The sequence below is a fragment of the Mobula birostris genome, chromosome 1 (assembly GCF_030028105.1).
Source record: "Mobula birostris isolate sMobBir1 chromosome 1, sMobBir1.hap1, whole genome shotgun sequence".
In the NCBI taxonomy this organism is placed as follows: Eukaryota; Metazoa; Chordata; class Chondrichthyes; order Myliobatiformes; family Myliobatidae; genus Mobula; species Mobula birostris.
Window position 1 is genome coordinate 206,272,347 of NC_092370.1, and position 19,684 is coordinate 206,292,030.

Sequence of the window (19,684 nt, forward strand, 5' to 3'; positions counted from 1 at the left end):
TTTATTCGCCTTCAATACCATAATTCCAAGCAAAGAATTTTCAAATTTCAAGACTTGAGACTGCAATTCCTTCCTTTGCAAGTGAATCCTTCACTTACTGACCATCAGACCACAAACAGTAAGGATAGGAAACAACACCTCTGCCACGATAGTGCCCCACAAGGCTGCATCCTCAGACCCCTACTCTATTCCTATCTGTTCCAACGTTCTGTTCCAACCCCATCTTCAGGTTTGCAGATGATATCACCACAGTGGACCATATCTCAAATAATGACGGGTCAGAGTACAGAAAGGAGATTGAGGGCCTAGAGACACAGAACCCTCAATGTCAGCAAATAAAAAAGGCTGGTCGTTGACTTCAGGAAAAGGGGGTGGCACACACTGCAGTTTACAACAATGATGCTCAGATCAAGAGTACTGAGAGTTTTAACTTTCTAGTTTACATACTACCAGGCACCTGAGATATTGAATGCTGCCATCCTGGTGCATTTCAAATCATTGTCCGGGTCTTTAATTAGGCTTCTTTGAAGAAATCTCTGCCCAATTATCATCGGCATATAACCCACAGTGCCAGGGGTCCCAATACGCTCAACCATTAATCTACTACAATTAGGAATGACTACCGTTCCATGCCTAGACTGCACTTCAGGAAATCTGATCACTTGGCTGTCCTTCTCCTACTTGCATACAGGCAGAGGCTAAAGAGCAATAACATAGAAGTGACCATGGCAGGCAGAGGATTTCTTCAAGTCGACGGATTGGGCCACATACAAGGACTCATCAGGGGATCTGAATAAATACACTATGGTTGTCACGGATGTTATTAAAAGAGTCGTGGGTGAGTGTGTCCCCACAAAACCATTCAGAGTCTTCCCCAACCAGAAGCCCTGGATGAACCATGAGATCTGCTGAGGCCCAGATCAGTGGCATTCAGGTCTGGTAATCAAGTAAGATACTGGAGGTCCAGCTACGATCTCTGTAAAGCCATCTCACAGTCAAAGTGGCAATTCTGGATCAGACTTGCCACTTGCCACTGCTCAGTAGCTGTGGCAGGGTTTGAATGCTAGTACCTCATACACAGTTAAACCAAGAGACACTGGCGACAACAAGGCTTTGCTCCCAGATGAGCTCAATGCCTTCTAAGCTCATTTTGACACCAGTCAAAACATGGAGGAACCTTCATGAACTCCCACAGCCCCCAATAACTCTGTGATTTCAGTCTCTGAGACCAACGTTAAGAGAATCCTTGCAAATGCTCACAGAAAGCATTCGGCCCAGATGAGGTACCAGGCCGACTGTTAATGACCCGTGCTGATCATGTGGCTGGGGTGTTCACTGACATCTTTAACTTCTTGCTTTAGCAGTTTAAGGTACCACCTGCTTCAAGCAGGCTTCAATTCTACTAGTGCCTAAGAAGAATGTGGTAACATACCTCAATTGCTATTATTCTGTCGCACTTATATTCCCTGTGATGAAGTGCTTTGAGAGGTTGGTGATGAAATACATTAACTCCTCCCTGGGAAGTAATTTGAATCCACTCCAATTTGCCTACCGGCACAATAGGTTCAAAGTTCAAAGCAAATTTATTATCAAAGAACATATATGTCACCATATACAACCCTGAGATTAATTTTCTTGCAGGCATTCTCAATAAATCCATAATAGCATAATAACCATTCAACCAGTGTGCCCAGCAGATGACATTTCATTGGCTCGTTACTCAACCTAGAACATCTAGACAGCAAAGATGCATACATCAAGATGCTCTTTATCGACTACTGCTCAGCTTTTAGCACTATCATCCCCTGAAAACTAATCAATAAGCTTCAAGATCTTGGCTTCAATACTTCCTAGTGCAATTGGATCCTTGATTTCCCCACACGTAGACACCAGTCAGTTCAGATTGGTAACAACATCTTCATCAGCACAGACGCTCCACAAGGCTGTGTGCATAGCCCCTGCTCTACTTGCTTTACACTTATGACCGCGAGGCTAAGCACAGCTCCAATGCCGTATTCAAGTCGCTGACAACGCCATTGCTGTAGGTTGAATCAAAGGGTGGTGATGAATCAGCATATAGGAGCAAGTGAAAATCTGGCTGAGTGCTGCCACAACAACAACCTCTCACTCAACAAAAACAAGAGAAAACCTGCAGATGCTGCAAATACAAGCAACACACACAAAATGCTGGAGGAACTCAGCAGGCCAGGCAGCATCTATAGGAAAAAACACAGTCGATGATTCAGACTGAGATGCCAACTGCACTCTTCTCCATAGACGCTGCCTGGCCTGCAGAGTTCCTCCAGCATTTTGTGTGAGTTGCCCTAACCTCTCACTGAATGTCAGCAAGACAAAGGAGCTTATTATTGACTTCAAGAGGAGGAAACTGGAGGCCCATAAGCCAATCCTCATGGGGGAGGGGGAATCAGAGGTGAGAGGATTTGCAACTTTAAATTCCTCGGTATCATTATTTCAGAGCATCTGTCCTGAGCCTAGCATGTAGGTGAAATTACAAAGAAAGCATGGCAGCACTTTACTTCCCTCGGAGTTTGTGAAGATTCGGCATCACATCTAAAACTTTGACAAACTTCTATAGACATGTGGTGGAGAGTATCTTGACTGGTTGCATCACGGCCTGCTACGGAAACACCAATGCCCTTAAATGGAAAATCCTACAAAAACTAGAGGCTACGGCCCAGTCAATCATGGCTAAAGCCCTGCCTACCACTGAGCACATCTACATGGAACACTGATGCAGGAAAGCAGCATCCATCATCAAAGACCCTCACCACCCAGGCCAGGCTCTCTTCTCTCTGCTGCCATCAGAAAGGTGGTACAGGAGCCTTAAGACCTACAGCACCATGTTCAAGAACAGTTATTACCCCTCAACCAACAGGCTTTTGAACTTCACTCATCCCATCTCTGAACTGCTCCTATAGCCTAGGGACTCACTTTTAAGGATGCTTCATCTCATGTTCTTGATATTTCTTGCTTTTTTATTTATTATTATTTCTCATTTGTATTTGCATGGATTGTTTGTCCGTCCTGTTGGGTGAAGTCATTCATTAATTCTGTTGTGTAGCTTGGACTTACTATGTATACCCGCAAGAAAACAAAACTCGGGGTTGTATATGGTGACAGATAGGTACTTTGACTTTCGGAGTGAACATCACCAATAGCCCGTCCTGGTCTGGCCATTGAGATGCCACGGCCTAAGAACGCTCTGTAGTGCCTCTGCTTGGTAAGGATGGTAAAGAAATTTGGCATGTCCTCTTTCGCCCTCACCAATTGGTAATGCTGCATCATGGAAAGCATCCTATTTAGATATATTACAGCTTTTTATATGAGCTACTCTGCCCATGACAAAAAGAAACTGCAAAGAGCTTTGGACCCTGCTCGGCACAGAAACTAACCACTTCTCACAGCCTCAATAAAGCAATCAACATTATCAAAGATCCCACCCTAGACACTATCTCTAGCCCACCTCCCACTGGACCAAAGCTACAAAAGCCTGAAAGCATGTACCAGAAGGCTGAAGGGCAGCTTCTATCCCATGGTTATAAGGAGGACTCAACCTCACAATCTATCATGTTATGATATTGTAACTTATTGTCTACCTGCACTGCATTTTAAATGTCATTGTAATATTTTATTCCACATTCTACTATTGTTCTATCTTACCCTTTTTCAATGCATTGTTATAAAGAATTACAAGTTTTCCACTGTACCTCAGTATGTGTGACAATTTATTTATCATTTTACGTCCCGTAACTTTACCATGGAAGGATTATAACTTCTGCTAAAATCAGCATAGAGCCAGAATATTTCTGAATATTTCACTGTATTTAGAAATTACAGTAAGTAAGGTAAGTAGCATAATTTCATCTAGATCTGTAGCTACTGAAAGTTACATTTAGGAGAAAAACAGCATTTAAAAAATCACCTTGGATTCAATTCATTTTGTGTATTTATCATTCACACAGATTTCAGCAGTGATAAAGATCAAAGGCACTGAGAATAGTTTATTCATACCTTTCCGATGCCTGGGTTGTCCTTGACTTTACACACAGCCCTCAAAAGGCATGGCGGTGCTGGGGGAGGGGACACTTGCAAAATACCACTGAAATTTGTTCTGTAGTTTGAAAGCTCACGTGAGTGCTGGATGAGTGGATGGCTTTTCTTTTGCTTTGAAGAGAGATTCAGCTTCTGTGCTGCTCTGTGAAATGTAGTGGGGAGGGGGAGAGAAAAAAACAGCAGGGTTACTTATTGCCAAATGCAGTCTGGTTCCACAAAACAGATGTTCAATGTCATCATTTGCTGTTTCCCAAATCAACTCACTTAATTCTAATCAAATTCCATAGGAATGTTCTATCAAGAGACTAATATAGGCAGACTCCAGCAGAAATACAGCCAAGGTAATATTCGGTTAATTTCTCTCTCACATAGTTTCAATTAAACTATAACTTGGTGAATGGGTTCAACAGCTGAGTCCAAAGCAGCTGAAATCTCAGCAACACTATAAAAGTTGAAATCAGCCAGATGGGCTGCCCGGGTACATACAGTACATGGTGATCTAACAAATTACTGGCATTTCAGAGGATTCACATTCCTATAGTACATTGCAAAATATATAGTAATGGTCACTTTTACAGCAACCCATTAATTACACTTTCAGGCATAATTCTGGTTTACTCAAGAGGTGTAAACAGCAGGCAAACACAGCAGTCCATAAATAATTTGGAACCATTGTGGCTCGTTAAAGCAGCATAGTTCAGTGAAACAAAACATGAAAGCACAAATGTACTTTCAGATCTCAGATGAAAAATTAATTTTGTCAAGTCATCACTAATAGTACATTCAATTTTATTTCAGCACTGACAGTAAAGTGGATTTAAAAGCTCACTTTTCCCACATAGCATTTATTTGAATAACAGCAGGTTGTTATGACCACAATTTATCTCAACTTTCAAAAAGAATGAGGTAAGTTGCTGATGTCTCTCCTTCAAATTGTGCAAATTATACATTCCTGGAAAGAAATGACAACTGTGGCCTCTGGAGGTTCCACTCCAAATACAGACAAGAGATGCACAAGACCTGATGAAATAATTATTACTTCAATAAAGTCTAGTATAGCATTTCCCTTGGGAAAGACTGTGAAAGGAAGCAGGATGTAAAAGCTACATATGCACATCTACTATTCATCTGGGCAGACAAAGGTTTAACCTGCTGCTACGGCAAGTTTCCATGAAACACACTTACAGCAGAAAGCACAAATGACACGGAAATCCAGTTTTAAAAAGACACATGCTTGTTCACCTCAGCCTTTTCTAAAGAAATATTTTTTTTAACGTAGCTCAGCTTCTATGTATTTCATAAAGAATATATTTCTTTTCTCAATTAGCAGTGGTAGCAGGTTTTTGGTCTAAATATATTTTAGTCAATTGGACAGTCAAATCCATTGCTTAAATGATGCATAGACCCAGGCTAAATCCACACTGGATTTTCTGTTTAGTTTGTCTGCATTTGAACAAAATCCACTTCTAACACCAAAAAATGGCAACAATTCAAAATCGGAGCATTGTAGAAAAAAATCAAAATTACAATAGCTACTTAGTGAAAGGCTTTAAATAACATTTTTAAAGCATGGAATTTTCCACAAGCATTAAGGAGCTAGTAAAAGTCATATCTTGTACACACTCAAATAATCCTGAAATTCATTTATTCTTTTAAAACTTCTTAATGAAACATCTACTGTACAAAATATGATTGATAAGCAGTATAATGAAGGTGTCCAAAGTCAACTGTTGTAAATCAATACAGGAAAAGATGCCCAAATTTACTTACAGTTCCCTCCAATCCATCATCTAGTTAGGGTTTATAACCAGCACATGAAGCCAATAAATAGCAACTTCCCCATCCATTTTGCTTTGACATTCCATTATCCGGGATGCGTAGGGACAGTTAGGTCCAGCAGCAATCATTGAGGTTTCCACATGATTACACGGTGACTTCTGATAAACCGCTGAGCGCAACAAAGACACTGCAGTGATGCCGAGCACAAGTCATCAAGATATATAAATACCTCATCAGATAGCTCATCATGAGAAGCTTGAATATCATATTATACATTTTCTTCTTCTTGGTAGGATTTTTTTTTAAAACATGCTCAGGCTTTTCTTCCTGCTTAAGTTTATTGTTAGTTGCTAATTTTCTACCCAGCTTCAAATTTCCCTCTCCATCTGATCCCCCATGTATCCAAAAGTTGCTTTAGCTCATAGAGGATGAGCAATTCTGCCTCTCTCTGGCACCTTTAAAATTCTCACTAGAGAGCTGAACACTAATCCAACCTAATCCGTGCTTACTCAAGAAACAAAAGCCCAGGCGTGATTTGTCCCGTGCCTCTCTTGTCCAAGGCTCCTCCTTGTCAATATCTTCAATGAGCAGCTTTCAGTTAATCGTGATGCAAATTAAAATTTCTCCATTACTTTGGTAGTGAACTGGCAGCTGTCCTTGGTCTCTCCTCCTCCCCTCCCATTTTCCAGTGTCACTGAGGAAGCAACACATTCACATTACATGATTACCGCTTCTGATTCCTTCCACCTTTCACTCACGTCACACAGATTATCATGAATTCTTCATTAGCCAGAAGAAAAAGATTCTACCTCCTCCTGCCTTCAGACTGCTGGGACATGTTTCTGCCTCTGCATTATAAAAATCATTTGACTTGGCTTGTCAACTACTCTAAAATCATTCATTACTTGTCCATCATGTTAAATAAACATTACTAAATAGTACAATGCTATTCCCAATTTTAATGCAAAGTTGAAAATGTTCTGGATAACAGAGAAATGTTGCATTTGGGTGAAGTACACATTTATTTCCAGTTTTCAAGTGAGCTGCTTTGAGAGCTAAAGCGGTGTATCATCGACTATACAAAACTGCTACTTAGCAACACATGTGCTAAGGAAATGGTGATTGTACATTGACCAAGATTTATTCATTTCTAAACCAGCACCAGTGTAATTCTCTTCTGTTGTTTCACTAAAGTTACATTTATTCATGGACTGATAAATGTAGACTTAGTTACTTTATTTTATACAGTTTAACTGCAACTCTACTGCCTCAAGCATTGTGCAGAGGGTATAGCAGCAGAGAAGATTGAATTCATATTGCCAAATCTATCTTGATTACAGTAAATGTTCTCAGAAAAGCAGCTTTATGCCATTTTCTTTGATAGGCTTTTAAACAGCCAGGACAGCACCTTATGGTGGGATAAGCAATGTCTGTGCCACAATGGCAAGATGTGTCAGAATTAATCGAGATGATATGCTATCAAATTTGCTGCAGTGACATAAAATTATCCCAAAGCTAATTTCTAGTACACCAGGTTAGAATAGTCCAGCAATCCAAATGCCTTTTATTTGATTGAGGTGATCAGTTAGTTCAAAGACTAAAATGTCATATATATTGTAATTAATAATTGATCATTAATAATAACTACATTGTTCACAGATTTATAAAAGCTCCAGATTAGCAATGGGACTGAAGCCATCTCTGATGGGCCCTGCCCCAAATTCCATTCCACCGCCACTAATTGCATCCATGTTCCTTGCCATTATATTGTTGATTTCCATATTCAGTGCTCTAATTTATTCTGAGCTGAATACAAAATATCACAGATGCAGAAAAGCTCAAGTGAAAACAGAAAATGCCAGAAATCCTCAGCAACACAGGCAGTAGATTGTTTCAGTGACAGTGTTTCATTAGTTATGAGTTCATGGCTCTGGGCCTGTACTCACTGGACCTGAGAAGAATGGGTGTGGGGGGACTCTCATTGAAACCGATTGAATATTGAAAGGCCTAGACAGAGTGGATGTAGTGGGTTTGTTTCCTATAGTGATGAAGTCTAGGACCAAAGGGCACAAACTCAGAATAAAAGAACGCCTCTCTATAACAGAGATGAGGAGGAATTCCCTTAGCCAGAGGGTGGGAAATTTGTGGAATTCATTGCCACAGACAGCTGTGGAGGCCAAGTCACTGGGTATATTTAAAGCGGAGGTTGATAGGTTCTTGATTAGTAAGGGCAACAAAAGTTACAAGGAGGTGGCGGGAGAATGCGGTTGAGGGGGATAATTAATCAGCCATGATGGAATGGTGGAGCAGACTTAATTGTCCGAGTGGCCTAATTCTGCTCCTATTTCTTATGGGCTTATGTAATTCTGTTTAAAAAGATCCATTTTAACATTTCTCTCAGGAGTAAAAGAAAAAGACTCCTAGAAACGTCAACCTTCTGAACCCAAACAAAGTTGATCAATATGTGAAACCTGAATCAGAATCAAGCTTATCATCACCCCGCCCCCCCCGTATCTCATGAAACGCGTTGCTTGGCGTCCACAGTACAGTGCAATACCTAAAGAATGATAAGTTAGGCTAATATATAAAAAATAAAGAAGTAGTTCAAAAAGAGAGCAAACTAGTGACGCAGGGTCCATGGGCTCCCGACTGCTCAGAAACCTGTTAAGGGCTTTTGTATAGGATGTTGTGGTGATGTCTATATTTTGGTGGAAGTGTTCTGGTACCTGATATCTGTGAGGGGAAGAAATGTAAATATAAGTGTATCTGGAAATTGAAAGTTTTGTTGTGCTGAGAAAAAAAAATTATATAAAAACAGAAAAAAAAGAATCAACAGCAAAGCAGAAATATGATAATAGAAATATTCCTATAGCATTCACTGCATTGTCAGACTCAATGTAATGGTCTGTGAGAAAAGTGCATTCTAGTCTTGGTTGCTTTTCTTCAATTTAGCACTGCTGTTATGTTTAATGTTTTAGTGAGTGTATGTTGCTTATTAGTAGAAGGTTAGATGGGAATTTGGATTAATATGGGATGCAATATACAATCACAGATAGTAATAAGCCACCCTCACCATTTACTTACAATATCTAATTTTCACATATTAAATCCAATTACTGTCTGGGCACAGCAGGTCAGAAAATCAAGTCATATAATAATTAAAGTAAAATAAAATGCATAATGATTATTGTTGTAAATTTTCTTAATAACAAGATTTGTCCTAACGTTGTTACCAATGATAACTGATTCTTTAAAATTTGACTGTAGGGCAAAGACATACAGATCACCTGGGTCAGGGAAGTGATTTGCCTTGGATTACCTGGGAATACAATTGCTTTTAATGTACAATTCACAGTCTCTGCACCACCTTTCCTCACTGAACAAGTCAGTCAGGTCTCCCATTTCATACCAATACCCAGTGACTGCTAAATAAGGACCGTATCAACCTGTATTGCAAAAACCATCACCACCAGTAATCTCACACTTCACCCTCCTAGTCGAGGGAACTGCATTGTTTGCCACGGAGCCCTGTGGATCAATAATGGGCATTTGGAGCCCGTCGAATCTTCCTCTGGGAAGGTGTCAAAATCTTAAACTGTGAACTGTGAGTAGTAAAGGAAATAAGACTGCATGACAAACAATAATGTGTATTCATGAGCTGCTCTTATGGCAGGAAAATACCATAGCATGCTTCATATTGGAGTAATCAGACAAATTTAGCTAGTGCACCAAATTCGTAAATAGGAGGATAGATAACCAAATGCTTAATTAAGGGGGTAGGTTTCAGAAATATTGAGAGATGTTGAGTTTTAGAAGAGAGTTCTGATGCTCAGAGACGTTCAGGAACAGCCACCAAAGAAAGGAGCCAGTGTTTGCCAAACCCAAGGTTGAGCTTCCAGTAATGAAGTATGGGGGATGTGATGCTGGCTGGCAAAACTTGGGATGAGTCAAGTCTGTACTTTACTGGCGCCCAAATAAGGTTTTAATAGTAGATGAGCTGATGGAGTTGCAAAGACAAACACTATTATACAGAGATGAAAGCCTTTGCGATAGAGAGGGTTGGAAAATCAGCTTTCGATTAAACAGCAATTGCATATAATTTCATGCCACCTTAGCTGTCAGGAGAGGAGAAGACCATCACAATAAGGAATGGAGTTTATGTCAGAAGCCATACACAAATGCTTTGACCTTCTTGTTGTGTTTTTGGAGCCTATATTTCTGTGACTGGGGTAGTTAACTTTCCACATCTTTCATCCCAAGAAGAAAAACAGAAAGTGCCACTTTACTAGACATAAAAGCTATGCACTTTAATGATCAAAGGAGTATTTACTCCCTGCTCTCTGAAAATCAAAGATCATAATTCCTAAACATCCATTTCACAGACTTTACTGGAATGATATTTCTCCTCTTGCAATTGAAAATAAAATATCCCTTGACACAATTCATGCTTACAGACTGATCAGGGCCAGGAGAATTGCACAACTGTATTGGGGGCTTTCTGAATTATAGTGCATTTAAATTAATGGATAAAAATGATCTGGCAGCTTCTATTATAGTTATATTATCCTCCCCGATTGAATTTTTTTAATGCACTCTCTTCTTTATAGCTAAGCACAATGAGAAAAGGGTTCTAGATTCAGAAATTTTTCTAAATCTTTGTTTATTAGTTTTCCCTTTCCCCTTCTCTCCCTAAGTTAATAGACTGAGATTCATGCGGCTCCAGTGGCAAGCAGATGTGCAAGTTCAAACATGAAAAGGAAGTGCTGATTAATTATTCATTTTCAAATGGTTTTTTTTAACTCACTCTCCACCAAGCAGAGACCTGGCAGGGAAGCAGTTAAAGTGGAGCAAAAACTTGCACCTTTTTCTTCTCCAATTTGATTGACTGCAATCTTAAATTATACGTAGAAGAAAAGTTCAAAGTGAAAATTATTATATAATATTATATACTACCTTGAGATTAATTTTCTTGCTGGCACTTACATAAAATTTTACAAAAAAATTATACATGAACAGACAAAGACTGATAACCAATGTGCAAACAAAAGACAAACTGTGCAATTAAAAAGTAACCACTGAGTTATAAAGAGTCCTTAAAAGTGACCTTCTTGATCAATTTAGATCAGGCAGCCATCTCCTGTCTTCTTCAAATTCTTGACTTAAGAAGTATTCCCCACGGTATTAAATTGCCGCTTTCAATTTCTCTACTCCAGCAGAAGAGTAATTCATATTTCTGTTTATAATCACAGTTGTTTTGATATTATGCTATGTCTAGGTTCCATGATTCCTGTTGTTCCATTGTTCTTTCTGTAACAGCGCACTCAAAACAATACACAGTACATTAACCGTGACCCACCTAGCATTTTTAACCATTACTTGTTTCCCCTTACAATGTCCACTTAGGCTCTAAGCTGTTATTTCATAAACAATAAGAATAACAAAGGAGAGCGATATAAGTAAACTAAAAGGTGAAATGTCTGCCCCAGAAATTTATTTTGCAGTTCTCATGGTGAGACCAATCGGATGAACCGAATTTACAGTACAACTCCGAATATGCAGCTTCCAATTGTTCAGAAATCCTGGTTGTTTGGCAGCTCACTCACTCATTAGTCTGGAGTGGGAGCCAGTGATCCAGAGTGCAAGTAGAGTGGGCTAGAGCCAGGGGTCTAGAGTACATCTAACACCCAGACCATCAGCTGGGTGTGCAGATGGATTTGGAGTTGGAGTCCGAACCCAGAGATCAGGAACAGAGGTAAATGTGTAACCATAGCAAAAGTCTGGAACGCTTGTACATTTCTTGCTCTGTTTAAACTCTTTGGATTCACTGTAACATTTATTATGACACTGTCTAAAGTATTTAAGAAATGAAATATATGGTCTTAATAGGAGTAATATTCAATTTATGGAACATATGCTTGTCCAAAGGGTGCCAGATTATTAGAGTTTTATTTGTATCTCACCAAGAAATCAAGTAAATTGGAGTAAGGGAAAATATGAAGCTCTCAGGCAGGAACTTGGAAGCATAAATTGAGAACAGATGTTCTCAGGGAAATGTACGGTAGAAATGTGGCAAATATTCAGGGGATATTTGCGTGGCGTTCTGCATAGGTACGTCCCAATGAGACAGGGAAAGGATAGTAGGGTACAGGAACCGTGGTGTACAAAGGCTGTTGAAAGTCTAGTCAAGAAGAAAAGAAAAGCTTACAAAAGTTTCAAAAAAACTAGGTTATGATAGAGATCTACAAGATTGTAAGGCTAGCAGAAAGAAGCTTAAGAATGAAATTATAGGAGAGCCAGAAGGGGTCATGAGAAGGCTTTGGCGAACAGGATTAAAGAAAGCCCTAAGGCATTCTACAAGTATGTGAAGAGCAAGAGGATAAGACGTGAGAGAATAGGACTAATCAAGTGTGACAGTGGAAAAGTGTGTATGGAACCGGAGGAGAAAGCAGAGATACTTAATGAATACTTTGCTTCAATATTCACTGTGGAAAAGGACCTTGCTGATTGTAGGGATGACTTACAGCAGATTGAAAAGCTTGAGCATATAGACATTAAGAAAGAGGATGTGCTGGAGATTTTGGAAACCATCATGTTGGACAAGTCTCCGGGACCGGATGAGATGAACCCCAGGCTACTGTGGGAGGCAAGGGAGGAGATTGCTGAGCCTCTGCCAATGATCTTTGCATCATCAATGGGGACAGGAGAGGTTCCAGAATATTGGAGGGTTGCAAATATTGTTCCCTTATTCAAGAAGGGAAGTAGAGATAGCCCAGGAAAAATATAGACCAGTGGGTCATACTTCAGTGGTTAGTAAGTTAATGGAAAAGATCTTGAGAGGCAGGATTTATGAGCATTTGGAGAGGCATAATATGATTAGGAAAAGTCAGCATGGCTTTGTAAAAGCAACACACATCAAAGTTGCTGGTGAACGCAGCAAGCCAGGCAGCATCTCTAGGAAGAGGTACAGTCGACGTTTCAGGCCGAGACCCTTCGTCAGGACTAACTGAAGGAAGAGTGAGTAAGGGATTTGAAAGTTGGAGGGGGAGGGGAAATCCAAAATGATAGGAGAAGACAGGAGGGGGAGGGATAGAGCCAAGAGCTGGACAGGTGATAGGCAAAAGGGGATATGGGACAGGAGGTCCGGGAAGAAAGACCGGGGGGGGGGACCCAGAGGATGGGCAAGAGGTATATTCAGAGGGACAGAGGGAGAAAAAGGAGAGTGAGAGAAAGAATGTGTGTATAAAAATAAGTAACAGATGGGGTACAAGGGGGAGGTGGGGCATTAGCGGAAATTAGAGAAGTCGATGTTCATGCCATCAGGTTGGAGGCTACCCAGACGGAATATAAGGTGTTGTTCCTCCAACCTGAGTGTGGCTTCATCTTTACAGTCAAATACGATGGCAGAATATAGTATTAATGGTAAGACTCTTGGCAGTGTGGAGGATCAGACGGATCTTGGGGTCCGAGTCCATAGGACACTCAAAGCAGCTGCTCAGGTTGACTCTGTGGTTAAGAAGGCATGGTGCATTGGCCTTCATCAACCGAGGGACTGAGTTTAATAGTTGAGAGGTAATGTTACAGCTATATAGGACCCTGGTCAGGCCACACTTGGAGTACTGTATTCAGTTCTGGTCACCTCACTACAGGAAGGACGTGGAAACCATAGAAAGGGTACAGAAGGGATTTACAAGGATGTTGCCTGGATTGAGGAGCATTCCTTATGAGAATAGGTGGAGTGAACTCAGCCTTCTCTCCTTGGAGTGACGGAGGATGAGAGGTGACCTGATAGAGGTGTATAGGATGATGAGAGGCATTGATCGTGTGGATAGTCAGAGGCTTTTTCCCAGGGCTGAAATAGCTAACACAAGAGGGCACAGTTTTAAGGTGCTTAGAAGCAGTACAGAGGAGATGTCAGGGTTAAATTTTTTATGCAGAGAGTGGTGAGTGCATGGAATGGGCTGCTGGCGACGATGGTGGAGGCGGATACGATAGGCTCCGCTAAGAGACTCCTGGATAGGTACATAGAGCTTAGGAAAATAGACGGCTATGGTTAACCTTATGTAATTTCTAAGTAAGTACATGTTCAGCACAGCATTGTGGGCAAAAGGGCCTGTATTGTGCTGTAGGTCTTTTATGTATCTTAGTCACCAACTACAACTTCTTTAAGTGAATCGAATATCTTCCAGTGCAGATACTTATGGTGTTACTTCATGCTCTTATTATTCCTTCAGAGAGGTTCCAGCCTATAGTCGAGCAGCAGTACAAGACTTGAAATAATAAACTATCAACCCCCCAACAGTAGGTTGCCTTCATCACACTTTGAGGGGTTTCTCAGCTTACTTAGTATGTAGCAAACTCTTTTCAGATCCACATGGGATAATTGGAGGTTCCAGTTTACGTTTATGTGAGAAGAAAGAAAACCTTTATTACTATTTCATGAGCATGAGTAAGCTAGATTTCACTGCAGGGAGGAATTTTTAATGTGTGTTTGTCTCTGCCTTTTTTCTCAATAAGGGCAATTTTAAGAACTAAGGCGTGAAGTTCAACTACCCAGCTGATTTGTAGCACTTAGAACAAAACTTTTCACACCAGTATGTTGGATAATTTGCAGTTTACAAAGACACCACAGACACTAATCAGGCCACAGATATTCTATCACTCATTGAACATTGAATGGTCCAGTAATCACCAGCTCTTCCTGACACAGATGTATCAGAAGTACCATAAATAAGCACAAACAAGAGAAATTCTGCAGATGCTGGGAATCCAAGTGACACATACAAAATGCTGGAGGAACTCAGCAGGCCAGGCAGCATCTATGGAAAAAAAGTACAGTCAACATTTCGCGCCAAGACCCTTCAAATTTCCAAACATATGCTGAAGTTGATTCGTAAATGGCCAATCAAGAGGTGTTGTATCATTACAGTAGCACCAATATAACGGCTCCAATTGGTTCAGTGCCTTGTAATTCTAAATCTTCCTCCTGGCAGAGGTCCAGGATGATAAAAATGCAGCAATATAATTGGGATGAATTTTAACCCAGCTAGCCAGTTTGCAGCTTGGGCAGATACTTATTGAAAACAATCACGTAACAATTTACCTCAGTCGCCACTTGCTGCACTTATTCAGGAACCAATTTCTTCTAAAGACAACTGATTAAATGTGCCATTCATGGAACCACAATGACACTTTAGTGACCTAATGAGCACAGTGCCAACATGGGTGTTCAATAACAGCTGAAGAAGAGAAGGAAGAGGTCAGGATTATCACCACACCATGCCACCATGCCACCCCCGGCTCCTTGATTACCATGCAAAATTGTCCTGATTTCTGAACAATTTGCTCAAATTCTGAGGATCATAATAGATCTCAAAGTCTTTCTCTAAAATATTAAACTGAATTTCATTTATATGCTCCCATAAAGATTTAAAATATTTCTATACAGGACATGAATGCACCATATCTTAAAGCTATTGCATGTCAGCTGAAAATATTACACTTATTTTGAACTATAGAACACAGAGAAAGACCATTCAGTCAAATAAGTTGGTGCTGGCCCTCTGGAATATTTATTTGTTGAGCCCTCTTAGCCTGCCCCTCAGCCAAATCCTTTTTACATCTCTATCCAGTTATCTTATAGTATTGCTTTTGAACTTATCTCCATATAGGACCAAAGTGTCGAACAGGAGAGTTCACCAATTAAGCAATAAATCCCAAAATAGGATTGATATATATAAACTAATCAAATGCATCTTGATTCATTTAGCAAATGCCAATGTGGTGGAAGTAAACAAAAGTATCTGAGCTGTCAAACAAGTTGCTTGCAAAGTGAACGCTCATTTTAAAAAAGATTAAAATTTGAACCAGTTCATTTTATCAACCACCATTTTCTCTGACACTGAGATGGGAAGCATACAGCTGGGAGCTGAATCACATCTGTATCATATTGGAAGCCTCCAAAATATTGCTTATCCTTCACAAAAATATAATGCAGCATGTCCATTAGATCATTTGACATGCGCTTCATATGGAGTGACAGGTAGTCTCCATAGTTAGTAAACTGGGACTCTTATCACACCCCTGTTGTTGAGACCTGTTTTCAAAGAAAATAATATATTCCATATTAAACAATAAAGAAAAACAAAAGGATAGTGCTGTTAGATTTTCCCATTTTGGCCAGCAACTAGGAATTTTGCTTGCAACCCACCTGCAGTTTCTCAGCCTGCACCTTATCAGATTCTTGACCACAGGCATCCATTCAAAAAATCAGGTCTAAATACTTTGCGGAAAACAACACGCACAAAATGCTGGAATAATCCTGCAAGTCAGGCAGCATCTACAGAGAAGAATAACCAGTTGATATTTATGGCCAGCATTCTTTCTGAGGAAAGGAAGGGGGAAGAAGCTGGAATAAGAAGGTTGCGGGGTGGGGGGAAGGAGTACAGACAAGATGACAGGTGATGGGTGAGACCAGGTGAGGGGGGGGGAGGGAAGGAGATAAAATGAGAAGCTGGAAAGTGATAGGTAGAAGAGGTGAAGGACTGAGGAAGACATTAGGCCAATAAAGAGGAGAGAGAAGTGGAACCACAGGGAAGTGATGGGTAAGAGAGGAGAGAGTTACCAGAATGGCTAATGGAAAAAGCAGGCAGGGGGGAGAAATTACCGGGAGCTGCAGAAATCAATGTTCATGCCATCAGACTGGAAGCCACCCAGACAGAATATGGGGTGTTGCTCCTCCAGCCTGAGATAGGCCTCATCATGGCATTAGAGAAGGCCATGGACCAACATGTCTGTATAGAATGGGAGGTCAAATTGAAATAGGTAGCCACCGGGAGTTTTGCTATTTTGCAGCAACAGACCGAAAATGCTGGATGAAGCTGTCTCCTTGTCGGTGTCGGGTCTCACTGGTGTAGAGGAGACCACACTGGGAGCAGCAGATACAATAGGTGGCCCCGATAGGCTCCCAGGATGTACTACAAATGATGGTGAGGGAGAAAGTATAGGGGCAGGCGTGCTGTAGGTGCCAGGAGGGAGGTCAGTGGACAGAACCAGTAATGCAACCACATTGGGCAGAAGGGCGTATTTCTGTATGCAACATTCTCAAGATTCACTCCAATATAAAATTTGGAGCATTCAGGAATAACGGCAAAATATACAATTAAACTGGTAATACTCAGTTTTTCGGTAGCGCTGGACTGGCGGATTTTACAGACTGTTGGATGTTACTAATACTCCAATACAATATTAGATCACATTTTTTAAACAGTTCCAAATTAGAATAATAAGTGTTCCAGTGGATCTAGCAATTTTAAAGGGAATGTGGAAACAAAGCCCCAGTCATTTTCAAGGGACCTCAGGATCTGGGACCCTAGTGAGTAAAGAAGTTGTGCAGGAAGTGGGATGAGTTCGAAGGCCAAACATGGCCTGTCGAGCCAGATACTGAATAGTCGGGTCAAGGATTATTGGAGTTTTACTGTACCTGCAGTCTCATCTACTTTGCATGCATTATGGTTGGTGCCATTTGATTTATTTAATAAGAACCCACTTTTGCATCTTACGGTTCTTCACAGCCTCTTGCAGCAAGTAATGGAACTGATTTTTGCAACTATGCTTGAGTGAGAGCCATGCTGAGCTTTCATTTGTAGCTATATTCAGTTAACTGGCTCTAACTTGGAAGGAGCCCAGTTGGAAGCCCAAATTTTCATTGAATTAGGATTCTTTTTAAACACTAGAAATCAATAAAGGATATCATTTTCATGACATATGCTGGTGATATTAAACCTAATTCTGGTTCGTTACGAAAGGAAATCATAGCTCACAATACTTTGTGCTTAAAGACTAACAGTACTTCCATAGGAAGAAAACAATGTGAATATCATCAAGAGCAAAGGATGAGATCAAAGCGGGGCAACATTCCAGCACTTTGTACTTCATTGCAGAAATTATTCATTGATTTATATTAATTGGTTCCCATTACAAATTTCAATAGGTAGCTATCAAAAGGTGGTTCCTGTATTCTATTTGTGAAAACTTCAATGTTCTGAGTTCTGTTTGTAGATCTTGAATTTAAACCTCCACAGATTTTTTTTGGCATTACATCCTGGCTGTTCCTCTCATTGGCTCAATGCATACAATGCCTCAAACTAGAAGCTTGTAATCATCTATCTGACCCATCTGGTACTGTGCAAACTTTCCGCAGGGCATCTGATCTGCCTTGCAAGTGGGGAAGAATACCTTTTGTGTAAACTGTGCCCTTTACTTTCTAGATGTGCAACTACCCTTGTTTCTATTTCCATTACTTTATGACCAGTGCTTTATTTTATATCAACAATATATACAAACAACAGATAATGTTCCAAGCCTGTTAACATTAATTGTGTGATGTCACTACATTAATCTCAAAATGCAACAATGATAAACTGGCAATTATTATATACTAAATCAAAATGAAGTAGTAGAATTGTTGGATGTTTATCAACAAGGTTTTACTTATCAGGTACGTTGTTATAGCATTAATTAAGCTCAACTAATTTAAACCTTTTGACTCAAGTATAGCAATTTACTGTATCTTAGAAAATTACTTTGAAGATTTTGTTGCCATGATAATGAATGTTAGATTTACAAATATTCACCGTAACACCATTTTCTTTGGGGTATGAACATTCGATTTATGAATCTACACTCCACCACAAGAATAAATAGACTTTTGCTTGTAGGAACACAAAGTGCCAGTGATTCATTTCACTCAACCTGGTTTTATTTACAAAATTTCATTTAACAGTTTTTTTCAGGAAGGCATTACTTTTGTGAATCAAGGGAGACCCATATCAACACAACAGACATTTGCCTCTTGCTAAATTACCCAGAACACAATCTATAGCAACGTTTACTTGTATTTTGGTTGGGGAGGTAGTTGTTTGGAAACACACTTTTAACCACTATTTGACCAGTTGTTGATAACTGTTCAATTAACGAAAGATAATTGGAGTATTCTGAAGCCATTGATTAAAAACATGTTAAAAGAAATTTGTAATTATAATATCTTTGTTTATATAAATTCTGTTATTCTGTAGAGGACAATTGAAGGCAATCTTCTTCAGTTAATTGGAAAATGATTTCAGCTGTCCAATATTCACTCATTCAAACTATTAACTTGATTAGCACATATTATAAAAATGTTCAGAAGTATGAATTTCAATTTATGATTGAATATCGTCTTGAAAATAGAAGAACACACATCGTTAATCCCCACTGTTCTTTTCAAACTACTAGTGCTTTTTCATGGTTTTAAGGCATTGAAAATATGAAATAGCTGAACTTAATAGTTTAAATTCTGAATAGTATATTTTCTATAATTCTTTAAATGAAACAGTTATCAAACGCATGATCAAACGCTGAGATTTGCAATGCTTTTTATTGTTTTTTTGTATTGTCTTGCTTTCAGCAAAAATCCTGTCAAACTGCAGGATATGGCTAAGGGGCAGATTGAATAGAAATCCCCAAAGGATAAGTGTTATCTTTTTAAGTACACAAACAAGGAACCTAGCACTTGTGCTAAGCTTTCTACATTATTTTTAAGGCTTATGCTTCTTATACATTTTCTCTTCTGATAATTACATTTGCACTGTGCAACTTTGCTTCATTTTTCTGATTTCAGTATGCAGTTGGATTTCACTTAACCTGTTTTTATGGTTAATAGAAGCTGTCTTTTAAGACGCTCTGGAGAGTTCTTTTTTCAGGGCAAGCCACATGGCAGAGGATAGTAATATACAACGCATCCAGAAACACTCAAAGATCGAGTGTCAAGGGAGGGTCCCTAACCTGCTCCCCC

The 19,684-nt window shown here is 39.8% G+C and overlaps 1 protein-coding gene across 2 annotated transcripts in view; it reads right to left on the minus strand.

The window, feature by feature from the left end:
• The window catches only part of kif26ab (kinesin family member 26Ab), a 205,716-nt gene that overhangs the window by 57,783 nt on the left and 128,249 nt on the right, over positions 1 to 19,684 (minus strand). For both annotated transcript variants that reach the window (XM_072269687.1, XM_072269694.1), the window contains exon 5: positions 4,033 to 4,216. In XM_072269687.1, coding sequence (XP_072125788.1) covers positions 4,033 to 4,216 — 184 coding nt within the window. The remainder of the gene's footprint in view (positions 1 to 4,032; positions 4,217 to 19,684) is intronic.